Source organism: Mizuhopecten yessoensis, unplaced genomic scaffold, assembly GCF_002113885.1.
Source record: "Mizuhopecten yessoensis strain PY_sf001 unplaced genomic scaffold, ASM211388v2 scaffold9541, whole genome shotgun sequence".
NCBI classification, from domain to species: Eukaryota; Metazoa; Mollusca; class Bivalvia; order Pectinida; family Pectinidae; genus Mizuhopecten; species Mizuhopecten yessoensis.
The window spans coordinates 65,604-78,142 of record NW_018408099.1 but is presented as its reverse complement, the minus strand read 5'-3'; the positions used below and the strand labels follow the sequence as shown (position 1 = coordinate 78,142).

The following is a 12,539-nucleotide window of genomic DNA, read 5'->3' as shown; positions in this document are numbered from 1 at the left end:
GTATTCATTAATAACCTGTTTTATTGTTTTGATATACTCATCATCTGTTAGGTAGGAATTATTCATTTTCCAAAAGGATCTACCTCTTGTTGGTTTAGTAAGGTTTAATTTTAACGAGATAGCCATGTGATCTGTATGTTTTATAATTGCAGGTCTTATGTCGCATGTATTAACAATAGGCCTGGTATCCTCGTTAATTAACCAAAAGTCTATTCTACTTTTCTCTGACCCATTTTTTCTTTTCCATGTAAATTGTAACTTGTTTTGATTAATTTGTCTCCAAATGTCAGTTAGTTTATTTTGTTTAATGAGCTGTGTTAAGCTGTTGGTAGTTGTGTTTCGTTTATTTATATTAGTTTTTCTGTCTATTTGTTTTAAGGTGTCGTTATAGTCACCCCCTATGATGAGAGAGCCTTTTGCTTCAGATTTTATAACTTCATTGATTCTTTTAAAAAACATGTTTCTGTCTTGTGGGTTGTTTGGTGCATAAATATTTATCAGTGTGTATGTTGCACGTTTTAATAAAGGACACAGTCACTCGTTGCATATATATATTGAAGCACAACTGTGTTCTCAGGCAAGACATTAGAAAATGTTCTATCAGAGCTTTAATTCTGACTTCATCAACATATTTCATGAGTAGGGTGTTTGTGTCAGTATCGTATCAATATTGACCTGCGTCTATTGGAGCAGAGGATTATCATTGAATCAATAAACGAAATTCATATGAAAGCATGTCTTTTGTGACGGAGGCATATTGATGTTTAGTTTTACATTCACTTGACTTAAGACAAAACAAGAAAACTACATCTGGCAAGTGGAAAACACTTTTCAAACCTGGTAGAAACACAAGTCATGTCATGTGTCAGTTAATTATATAATAATTATCATACATTATTTAACATATACCTCAATGAAATGGTAACCATGGAGCACACAACAAGGTTCCGGCATGAATTGTGATTGAAACGTTTAGTCAAACAGTTTTAAGATGTTTTAAATGTATTACGAATCAAAATAAAGTATCCAGGTACAACAATTTCTTTTGTTGTTTTGAGCGTAAATATTAGAATTACATCTTTTTAACATTCGGGATGGTGTACAACACTGTTGCGTCCAAACATACGTTGAAAGATGCAAGGTCAAAAAGGCGCATTTCAATTGTTACATACATGCACAATAAAACTGCGATTTCTTACACTGTATATATTTGTGTAGCTACCATCTTGTGGCAAATTATCAGCTTCTTTAACTTATTCACCCTTGAAGATACAGTTGACACATTCGTCATTCCGGGAATCCGTTGTCTTAACATTGTGACGTCGTGCCTACACAAGTCTTGTGTAGGCACGACGTCACAATGTTAAGACAAGTCTGAGACTGTTTCTTACACGGCTTTCCATCATGGAAAAACTTACATTACTAAGTAAGTAGCCCCTCATGGAGTATTTCCATGTCCTAATGCTCCATCCCCAATGTCGGCAGGCACTTATGTCATTAGAGCTTGGTGTTTGGAAAGCCATTAAATGAGATGTTGTAGGTAAAAGATATCAAGTTAAAAAAAATCAAGTGATTTTCAAGTTTGGTGGCTGGAATTTGACAGGTGTCAGTGTTAGCCAGTGGTCAAATCAGTGGGCAATGGTTCTCTGCGTTCTTCTCTCGATTAACCGAGGGTGACTTTGACCTAATTAGAGACGTGCTTCATCATTAACTAGAAACGTGCCTCGAAATCAATAGGACCTTAAGATGCGTCAACGTTCTCCGCATAATCCCATCATATTATCTACGTCACACTTGAAGGCAAATAACATTACCTCCCAGTTATGCTGGGTTCCTGATCAGGTGGAATAATGTTATCAAAAGGCAGATTGTGTCGCAAATGCAGGCCTTATCGCTTCGTGTACCATGCACCAGGTGACTTTAAACTTTATGTAACAGATTTTAAACCACTCATAGGTCAGTGGCAAAATAAGATGGAACCAATAAATAGACAACAAATTACATGTATTCTTAATGATACCTTCGATCGTGAAGGGCGTTTTAGCTATGGAGAAAGGTGCAGAGACGGATTTGACATTTATATAGTACGTACAGTATTTATATTTTTAAACATAAATACCAGATTCAAAGCATACCATGAAAAAAATACCGTTTACTGTAACACTGTATATTAGAATGATTTGACCAATCGCAAACATGCGATATCTTTTACATTTAATAATAAGCCATCAATTTATTTTGAAACCTGAAATATACCCATAACTTTAAATATACGCCCTTTTAATGTTGCGTTTTTTTTTTTTTATAAACGAGAAACTGGTTTGTCTTTTACCTTTTATATTTTCGTTTATTTGACGTTTTTCCCTTTAGAAAATATCTTTCTCTGAAAGCAAATCTTTTATCAGAGAAAACGGCGTACCATCAGTTTAGTATGAATTATGGTAGCGAACAGATTTTAAAATTCACATACGGATAAAAAAATCTTTCCGAGTTCTAGAGACGGAAATAAAACTTTACATGGATTACTATGAAGTTTCGAAATACAAAACCTGATACAAACCAAACAGTATTCGGAAGTATTATAATACCGAAGCATGATTAGCTAGTAAGATTTGATAATGTACAAGTGGGCTTCCTTGCTTTTAAAGCTAAACAATAGTAGGTCTTTTTCTTAATACAATGAATATCTAATAGCGTTTAAACTATAATCGTATTTATAGATGCTTCATCTGTCGTCATAGCTATATACTTATCAGTGACAGGGCAAGACTGAGTAATTTGGTTACACATTTATACATATACGAGTTTCCTCTGGCCCTGACACTAGACTTAAGACATTTAAATGACAATAGCATAAGAGCGTATCTGTTGAGTGAATCGACAGAGAGAAAACAATATCTGAAATAGCTATAAAATTTGTTCTTTATTTGGAATAATTTTTCTCATCATGAAGAAAGTTGTCAACACAACAAGAGATACAGACATGTATAAGAGATACCTTTAGGCATGAAAAACACTGGCATTTACAACGATAATTATATAAACATGTCTTACGGTGGGTGGACCTGCCCAGTGTATAACTAACACACACCCCGCCCTCGTATAACATAAATACATGTACTAGGTTGATATTATTTGACAAGTCTATGATGGTAGAGATCAAGTTCTCACGACTCTAGATCTGTGTAAGTCATACCGACAGAACAACCATCACTATTTTCATTATTTTTATGTTTGGTTTAAAACTCACAACTTCAATAAACATTTTTTGCTGACAGAAATGATAATGTTTTTATAATCCGTCTCCATTCAGACACAACAACATTCATACATATGTAGATCGGTTTCCATAGTTCCGTGTCAAAAGTAGCTTTACCAAACACAATTTAATACAAGTACTAATCAAAATAATTTTATTCGACACATGATTTAGATCACTAGACCACCCTCCATACTCCGGGGTTACGCTCACTTGCGTTCTTTGCAGGGAGCATTTACAAGTGGACGTAACCCCTGGAATATCCTTTTAACATTAACGATCCCTGCACCGCTGCCAAAAAACTGTAACTACGTATTGTAAACTGTTTTCGCAGGCATTTCTGTAAAACTACAGCGGGGATGGACCGAGATTCGAACCCCGGACTTCAGATTGATATACTATCGCTCTAACCGAATGAGCTTCATTTTGTTCCTGGTCGAACGCATCTGTCCAACCGTGCTCATTATAGGTAAAACCAGTCCGTGGGAAAGGGATCCTTAATTACCACTGATGGGCCTTACATGGACAGAATGGTCAAAGGTGCAATCAATATTTAATTTGTTCGGCTTTGGCATAGAAATACGAAAGTTTTTAATAGTTGCTTCTTTACTTTGTTGTATTATTTGACAATCCAGAAAGATTAAAACGCAAACGATACTTAGGTTGAAAATAACTGATTTCAACAGCTGATTCTTTTTGATAATGATAACACATATCACATTTGCCATCATACCGTAACTCAATTATCGTCAAGTATGACGTCATGGACAAAACAAATGTTATGATTTATGAAACATCATGGTACCCTTTTGTTTGATATAAGGACAGTGATGGAACTATGGATTTACATTGTAGTGTACAGGACAAAATAATGTTCTAGAGGAAGGGAGGTAATTATAGAGAGAATATATGTTAGGACATATATACTGCTGGGAACGTACACTGTGATACACGAGAACAGCTTGTACTTCAAAATAACATTTAAAACAATGTTGCATTTTAATAATTTAGTTAAAAATGATTCAATCTAACATTAAAATCACACAAAAAATGTGAACTACATATACATATGTTTTATATACACAGATATATATACATAAATTATTTGCACACACAATGTAAATTTCACTAAATACATTCTTTACTTATAGGCAAATTTTCAAGACTAGTACATATTTTGCCTGTCAAGGTTATGGCGATATCGAAAATCGGTTTGTCCCAAAATTGTGGTAATTGAGTTCACAATACTATTAAACATTTATTTGCACACTTTTAATGAATGATAATGCATTGAACATGTATTTTACTCATCAATCCCTGAAATTTCATAACGAACTATTCCAACCTTTGAATTGGAAGAGTTCAAATGTGTCGTCAGGGGTAAATGAATTAAAAGTTGTATTGAGAAAAACGACTGTCACTGACTACACTAAAGTAAAATGCTCGTTTTATTTCAAAGTACATTGATATATGTTCAATGCAATAATCATTACATAAAGGTAAACGTTTCATGTCCATAGTCACACAATCTCTTCCAGCACAATCCTTACACATGTACTGCATATGTATACGGTACCTTAATAATCATAACCGTTTATACTTCACATTTTTTTCATGTACACACTCATCCAAAATTAAGTGACGCAGGCTAACTAGGGTAAGAAAGCTTCAGTAATATATCATGATATGCAGCACTTTTATCAGTGTTCATTATACAACACCTATATACTATCAGTTAAATTCATTTATCATCCAGATGATAATTAATTTTAAAATAAAAACTGAATGTAATATTTATTGCCTCACATTACTTGTAATAGTAAAGTTGTAATGGTATTGACCATCCATGTCAAAACTACACCTCGTACAAATACCTATAATTATAAAATTATGTAATCAATTATTAGTCCTATTAGGAGAGTTTGATGACATCCACACCTGATTTGTTTATCAAGTAAAGTTCACAACACAATACCTAGTAAACACTGACAATATATATATATACCTACTGGATACCTAAATGTCCTTCAAGCGAAGTTTCCACAATACAAGTTTGACATATCATCAACATACACAACCACATGTCATCATACACTTGTACTATAGTATACATAGGGTGGACAAACATGTCAGCCATGTGAATAGGGCTCAACATTAAGTACTACATATTCGTAAATGTTATTTTTATGAATTTTGATTATAAAATTAAATATGAAGTTTCAGTAATCACAGTTTAATTATGAAACATCAGAAACATTTACAACTTTATCTTTTTTTGTGAATTCGAAAAAATCGTACAAAATACAATTATATACTAAAACAATTTTGTCTCATGAATTTTGGTGGATAACGTTTACCTTGGCACTTCATACATAAATTAACTGTCGCAATAGAAAAGAATTTTGTTCGGACTCCTCAAAACATCTTATTCCCTGCTTTTGTTTTTCATTTCAGCAGCGTTGCTTTGTTTTGTTTAGGGTTTAACACCTATAGCTATAAGGTCATATGATGAGAGAACATTTTACAGTACTAAGTTATACTCATCTTTTAACTCATTCATCCCTGAAATTTCATAATGAACTATTCCAACCTTTGAATAGTAATAATAATAACAATGTAAAAGAATTATGTAATCTAGGAAAGTATTTATATTGTGCTACGAGAAAACTTAGAGAATTCAATGTCTGATATGGAAAACTACTTGTGTACTTTGTAAGCTTACTCTCCACTTAATCAATTTAAATTTGTATAACAATCTGTTGTACATGTATCACATGATGTAATTGTTGGTCAATTAACCTATGAGCCAGCCGGATGGCTCTCGGAAAAAAAGAAACTGACACTGACACTGAAACTGAATAGGAAGAGTTCAAATCTGTCTTCAGGGGTGAATGAGTTGAGATCTACATGCATAAAACAATACATCGGAATTCAAACGGTTACTGACTTAAAAATATCATTTGATAAAATGTGAACATAATGCTATTGGCTTACACTTTCGGTAATAAATATTAAATCACAAAGTCCATAATAATATAAAGCATAATAATTTAGTTTTAATACTTATTGATTTTTTAATATTTGGAGGAATCAATTATGGTATTTCTATTACACGTGGTCTAAAAAGGAAGAAACCCAGTTCAAACATTTCTGTTTCAAATTGCGAAAGCTGAACTAAATGCACATGTAGTACAGTGTGCATTCTAAACCAGTGGGGAAAATATATAACTGCAAAGAATGTGGTTGTCATTATAATCAAAATTTCTGAAAACGTGTCATTACAAATGTACTTGTATTCTGATTCACCTAATTATATAATGAAGCAAATAATAACTATTCATGTTATACATGTTATGCAGTCCACTTGTAAACCATGTGGAGATATTAGTATTTTCCACTCATTGTTCATCTACGTACACATCAGAAATAACCACAGCAGATCCCATATACAATATATATATCACGAAGATTAACAGACAAGATTTAAAGCTACATATGTTATATGACATTTGCAGTTTGATTTCTGACATTTCCAAACACCATGAGGTAGCTTGACAGTCACTGTATGTACCCTATAATGCAAATTAATACACTCACAACCCATTTTCAGAGTCATTCACTGTTTAAAATGGGTCTTCCAATATTTCAGTATCTTTCTGAAACTTTAAGCTACCTTTACCATGAAGACTGTGATAATTTTATATGTTATGAAATAGCCTAAGTGTCTCAAAATCACAATATGGAATGAAATCTAGATGATTTGCAAATAAATACAATATTGCAATTTGCATAAAAACACATGTGCATGTAGATGTAAAATGTATGAGCTTAATTTTTGCGTGTCAAATTATTTTTTTTTGTAAATAGTAATTTCATAGAGTTTAAACTTTCATTCAAAACCAAAACCCCTGTGGTAAATGTAATAGTCAATAGCTCTAACTGTCTTATGATCAAGGTAACACATTTATAGGAGCTTTTTTTGTAAAAAGAAATCGGCCAAAAACAGTGATTGATAATAGATAATTCAAACACCAAAACAGATTTCTGAAGAAAACAGTTTAAAATTATCTTAATGATTAATACATTTTCAAATTTGAACAAGTTGAAATGACTTCAAAATGTAATAAGTTTAGCATTACACTATTTATATCAAAAGTACGATTGTGATAGTTATTTAATTAATTATGATTAGACATTGGTATTTATTCGAGAAAAAAATACTAACCTTTAGCAATCTGATTACCATCATCTATTTCATGGCTACATATGCTGTATAAATGCCTCAGGTGTTGTGTTGAGTAAAGAAAGCCACATAACAGATGATCTTAATTGGTCCTTTACAGACAGTAATTGGTTTGTATGTTTAGAATTTATAGCAAACTTGGCTACTTGACATAAAGATGTGTACCATAAGTCTATAATACATATTTAGACAACTAGTATTAAATTCAAGGTTCCTGATGGAGAATAATCAAAAATCTGATTTACTGCTTTACTGACCTTTAGTGTCTAAGAAGGTCAGATGAAACCTGAAGCGAAACTGAACACACAAATATGAATGTATTTGTTTAGGATTAAGTATGTAGATCAAGGGAGACAATTCTTTCTAAATGATTATAATAAAGATGCACCTACACATGTTCAGGTTATCTTGAGAATCAAATATCATTCACTTAAATTCATTTTGTAAAAAGGGCTATGTCAGCAATACTGAAATACATTGTACTTGACAATTTAATTGTTTGTGTTTTTCTAACTATGTTACTGTGAATCCTAAAGTGGAATATTGTCCTGTTCACTCACAAGCTCCAGCCCGGATGGCATCAGGTTCATTAACATCTCCATGCCCCCTGGTTCATCATGCTTTCGCCGGTGTCGCTTGAGGTTGTCCTTACGACTGAAACTTGCGGAGCACACGTCACATGGGTACCATCTGCCTATATGAGAGTTGGCATGGCGTAAGAGACTGTCTTTTCCACTCAGTTCTTTTAGACAGACAGTACATGTACATTGATTGGGAAGTTCGAGCTCATGAACTTCTCCGTGATGGAGAATATCTACTGGGCGTTCAAACACTAAGCCACAGAAATGACAAATTGGGGCAGTCTTATTCACGGCACCTTTTCGACCTTTTGGAACTCCCATGCTCCGGAGAAAATCTGGAGTCCTCTCAGAGTAGGAGTCCATGCTAGTTGACTGATCTGGACTATCAACTCCTAGTATGTTAGAGTCAGAGGAATTTTCCCCAAGGTCCTCCAACCCTCCTTCGCCTCCAAATCCTTCTGAAGATCCTGAAGGCTGGCCACTGTCATCTCCCATTAGATTATTAGGAAATCCTGTCAGATTTTGTCCTCTTTGGTTTTGACTTTGAGAGCTATCCTCATCCATGTCTGTGAACTTACCTAGGGACTCAATGTCAATCACATCCATAGCCTGCAGTTCCTCCTGTATACTTTTATGAGTAACGCTGGAGTGTGCTTGGCGACCTTGAAGGAATGTGTAGTTAAGGTCAGAAGTATAGTGGTTGCTATCTGGGAATGTCAGGATTGGTTTGATGTCCTGTTCTTCTGTCTCCTCATAATGTTGGTGTGTTTGTGTGTTACTGGTAGATGGCATTTCCTCGGAGTGCTCCACGACAACATGCCTTTTTAGTTCCTGGATGCTATTGAACTGAACATCACAGGTAGCACACTTGTAGCTGAGAGCTGGTCTTGGATTACTTTCATCACTCGGACCAGGTGCAGGAGGAAAATGACCAGGGTTTTGGTCAGTGTCCGACTGTTCATGTCCAGTGTTTTCCTCCCTGCCACCACTATATTCTTGCTGATTTTTGTCATTGTCAGTCTGTGGTTCTGTCTTTATCTCAGTGTCTATATCCCTGAAATCTTGTTCGGACATGTTGTCGTTACTGGAGTCGGGTGTTCCGAAGTCTGAGGGCGACTCATACATCTCTTGTCCTATGGCATCCATTTGTTTGTGTGCCCAGTTCTTACCAAATTTCAGAACCAGTTTTTCCTTTGGGTTAGGTTTGAACCTTTTACCTTGGCTGGTGCTTGGAGACTGTTGTGGAGGTCTTTCCATGACCCCAATGCTGGCCAGGAGACCACTGCCCGGTATACCACTACACTTCTTCTCTATGTGTCGCTTCAAATTATCTTTACGTGTAAAGTATGCGTCACATGATGGACATGTGAACACTCTGTTGTCCACATGTGTGATGAAGTGACGTAGCAGGCCTCCCCTTAGTGTGAATTGTTTGCTACAGACTGGACACTGTTTAAACATTTCATGTAGTTTACAATGGTGAAGAATGTCACTGTAGCTACTGACCTGATCACCACATTCTGTACATTTCAAGACCTCGGACGTTAGTCGTGCATTAAGACGTGGAAATGACCGGTTTCCACCTTTCTTCCTTTTGATGGATCCCTGCTGGTCAGGATCTGACTGGCTATCATCAAAGTCATCTAGATACATCTCTTCATCATTGTCCTCCAAGTCGGAGTCCTGATCGGGTGTAAAACTCAGTTCATCTGAATTCTCTAAGAACATAGCAGGGTTGTCTTTGCACATGTTCTGCCAGTTCTTATCATGCAGCTGGACATGCTGTATGAAGGCAGACATGTCTCTCTTGCTAAAAAGGCCCTTGCAGATTGGGCAGGCCACTTCATCGGAGTCTTCCGAGATCATCCCGTGGTCCTCCAGTGCGTGTTCTACAATTGACTCCCACGAATTTATTACTTTACGACAGTATTTACATTTGTTTGGACCCGTACTTTTTTTATTTAACAAAGTATTTTTTCCTTTAAAGGTTCCTCGTACTTCAATTCCTTTGTCTGTACCTACATTTGGTTGTGGTAAATTAATTGAGTCCAGCTTCTGTATCAACCCACTAGCAAGACCCGGCATTTCCACAGGAGGAAATGACGAAGGTTTCTTTTGAGCTTTCTTGGGTTGGTGCACCTGAGACGGTTTCTTTTGGCTGCTGTCATTCCTCCCTGGAATAGTTGGTGTAGGAGATACATCCTCACTGGTCCACAGTTCCTCTATCTCAGCATCTTCCTCTAAATCATCCTCGCCCTCCTGCTGGACCCACCCAGCCCCTGTATTTTGATTTAAACTGGGCTGGAAAGATGGCTTCCTGGGTACAACTTTAACTGGTTTACTTGGTGCGACAGGAAACCCTAGTGTCCGTTCACAAAGTTCTGGAGGGGTGATGAAGCTCGGACAAGGAACTGGAACAACACTCAGGGATGCAGGTAATGATACTGTGACCTTCTCGTGATCATTACTTTTCTCCCCTGTCTTGGTGGCATCTACAAAAGAGGACATGTAAAGGTAATTAAACAAAATCCACATTGTATAAGGAGAACTTGAAGGAATATTTGATTAGGATTAGAGATTTGATTTGATTTTTGAGCAGTGTCTCAAAGTCAGTTGTATGCCATTTTATAGATGACAAAAATGGTCAAATTAGACCAAGGCCAACAGGAATTTTATTTGATTCTTGAAAGTAATTTCAGAAATCAAATTGAATTCTTCGTGAATTTAGGAGAGTCCAAATATAAGTTAAATAGACATGCCCTTCAACCCCGGAGAGTCGAAGCTGATTTGGGGGAATCAAAAATACACCCAATGGTTAACTCATAAAAGCCCTGACAAAATGGCCCACACTTTAAATGACCATTAAAGCTATATTTTACCATTATTAAAGTAGTCCTCAACAGATTAATACCAGTATGAGATCTTGGAAATGATAAGATAAAAGGACTATTGTCTTTTTATTTCTAAATACAATCAATTACGAACGAGACAAAATTTCAAGATTTCATTACAGCATAGCAACATTCATTTGGTTGAAGCTAATAAGGCGCTATTTTATATTTTGTAAACTGCAATATATTTATAAGCAATATAAAATAAATTATGAAGATCTTTAATCTTCAGACTGGTGTAAATTTTCAAATACCTGCTTGAGACCCATCAAACAACTTCCTTAAAAATTCTCTGGATATTTTTTTAGGATATGTCCTTTAAGACAGGTTTTAAAAGAACAGGTTGGGCACTGTGCAATGGCGCATATTGGTTATAATCCTGCATTTTGGTAAACGTAACCCAGTTGAGTAACGTATATTGCTGAAATCAGGAATAAAGTGAAATGAAAATTCATAAAGTTCTTTTAAACATTAATTATGAACAAAAGAGGGAATCTTCTTTCAATGTTATCCAATGGAAAATACAATGAGGTAAAGTTGTATACACAATCTTGTTAATTCAGTTGTCTAAATCTTTGTGAGGTGTGAGTAGTCGGTTGTAAAAGCCTTCAATAGGCTTGTGTTGCTTTGTTTAACCATGTACCGACTTTTAAATAAATTTTACTTGAACTTGAGTTTGGAGGTCCCAGGTTCAAATCCAAGGATGGCTATGCGTTTTTTTCCTTTTCTCATACAGTAGGACGAATACATGCTATTTTCTTTTTAATGTTTAAAAGAAAAGTATGATTTCATTTCCCTTTATTTCCTATTTCAGTCATAAAATTGTAAACAGTAAATGTAACCCCAATGAAGAATAATTAAAACGTGATACGTTTTTAAAAGGGTCTGCCAAGTAGCTCTGCCGAGGAAATCGATCTTAAACGGTTTTGCCGCAAAACAAACTTATTGTCCTACACACAACAGGTCCAGTACACTTTGCCGATTGAGCTATATAGCTGTAAAGACCTAAAATAGCTCTATTGACCTATGTGAAATAGGTCTTTTGAGCACTTTAAAGTGATTTTCTTTTTTAAGGAAAACGAAACAAAGTCGCTTTTAAAAGGCGATTGTATCATTAAGTTGATAACAAAAGACATTAAATATGGGTTTTCTTTTTAAAAAATAATGATGTAAAAAAATCGGAAATTTTACATTTATGAAAAATGAAAATAAATATCTAAATGTATGCTTTTTGTAGTCAACATTACCATAAACCTTATTGTTTTATGCGACTTTGCTTTAATTTAATGAAATTTGAAATCTGAGAAAATATAGCTCAATACAGCTATAATTTATAGGTGTATATAGCTATATAGGTCTTTATAGCTATATAGCTCAATCGGCAGAGTGTACTGGACCTGCACAATATGTCTTTACAGTCTTGTTGAAGTCCAATTTTTCAGGGGAATGCTATAGGAGGGGTGAAATCATTTCACCTGGACAGTGGCCATGGACTTTTATAATTCATTTGTTGTATCATATCCGCATTTCATTTATCAAGATATGTGATAAAATTATATGAACAG

At 35.0% G+C, this 12,539-nt stretch overlaps 1 protein-coding gene across 2 annotated transcripts in view; it reads right to left on the bottom strand.

The window, feature by feature from the left end:
- Window positions 1–2,906: 2,906 nt before the first annotated feature.
- Window positions 2,907–12,539, bottom strand: part of LOC110458310 (zinc finger protein 236-like) — a 20,306-nt gene continuing 10,673 nt past the window's right edge. For both annotated transcript variants that reach the window (XM_021509958.1, XM_021509957.1), the window contains one exon: window positions 2,907–10,575. In XM_021509958.1, coding sequence (XP_021365633.1) covers window positions 8,033–10,575 — 2,543 coding nt within the window. In that variant the 3' untranslated portion in view covers window positions 2,907–8,032. The remainder of the gene's footprint in view (window positions 10,576–12,539) is intronic.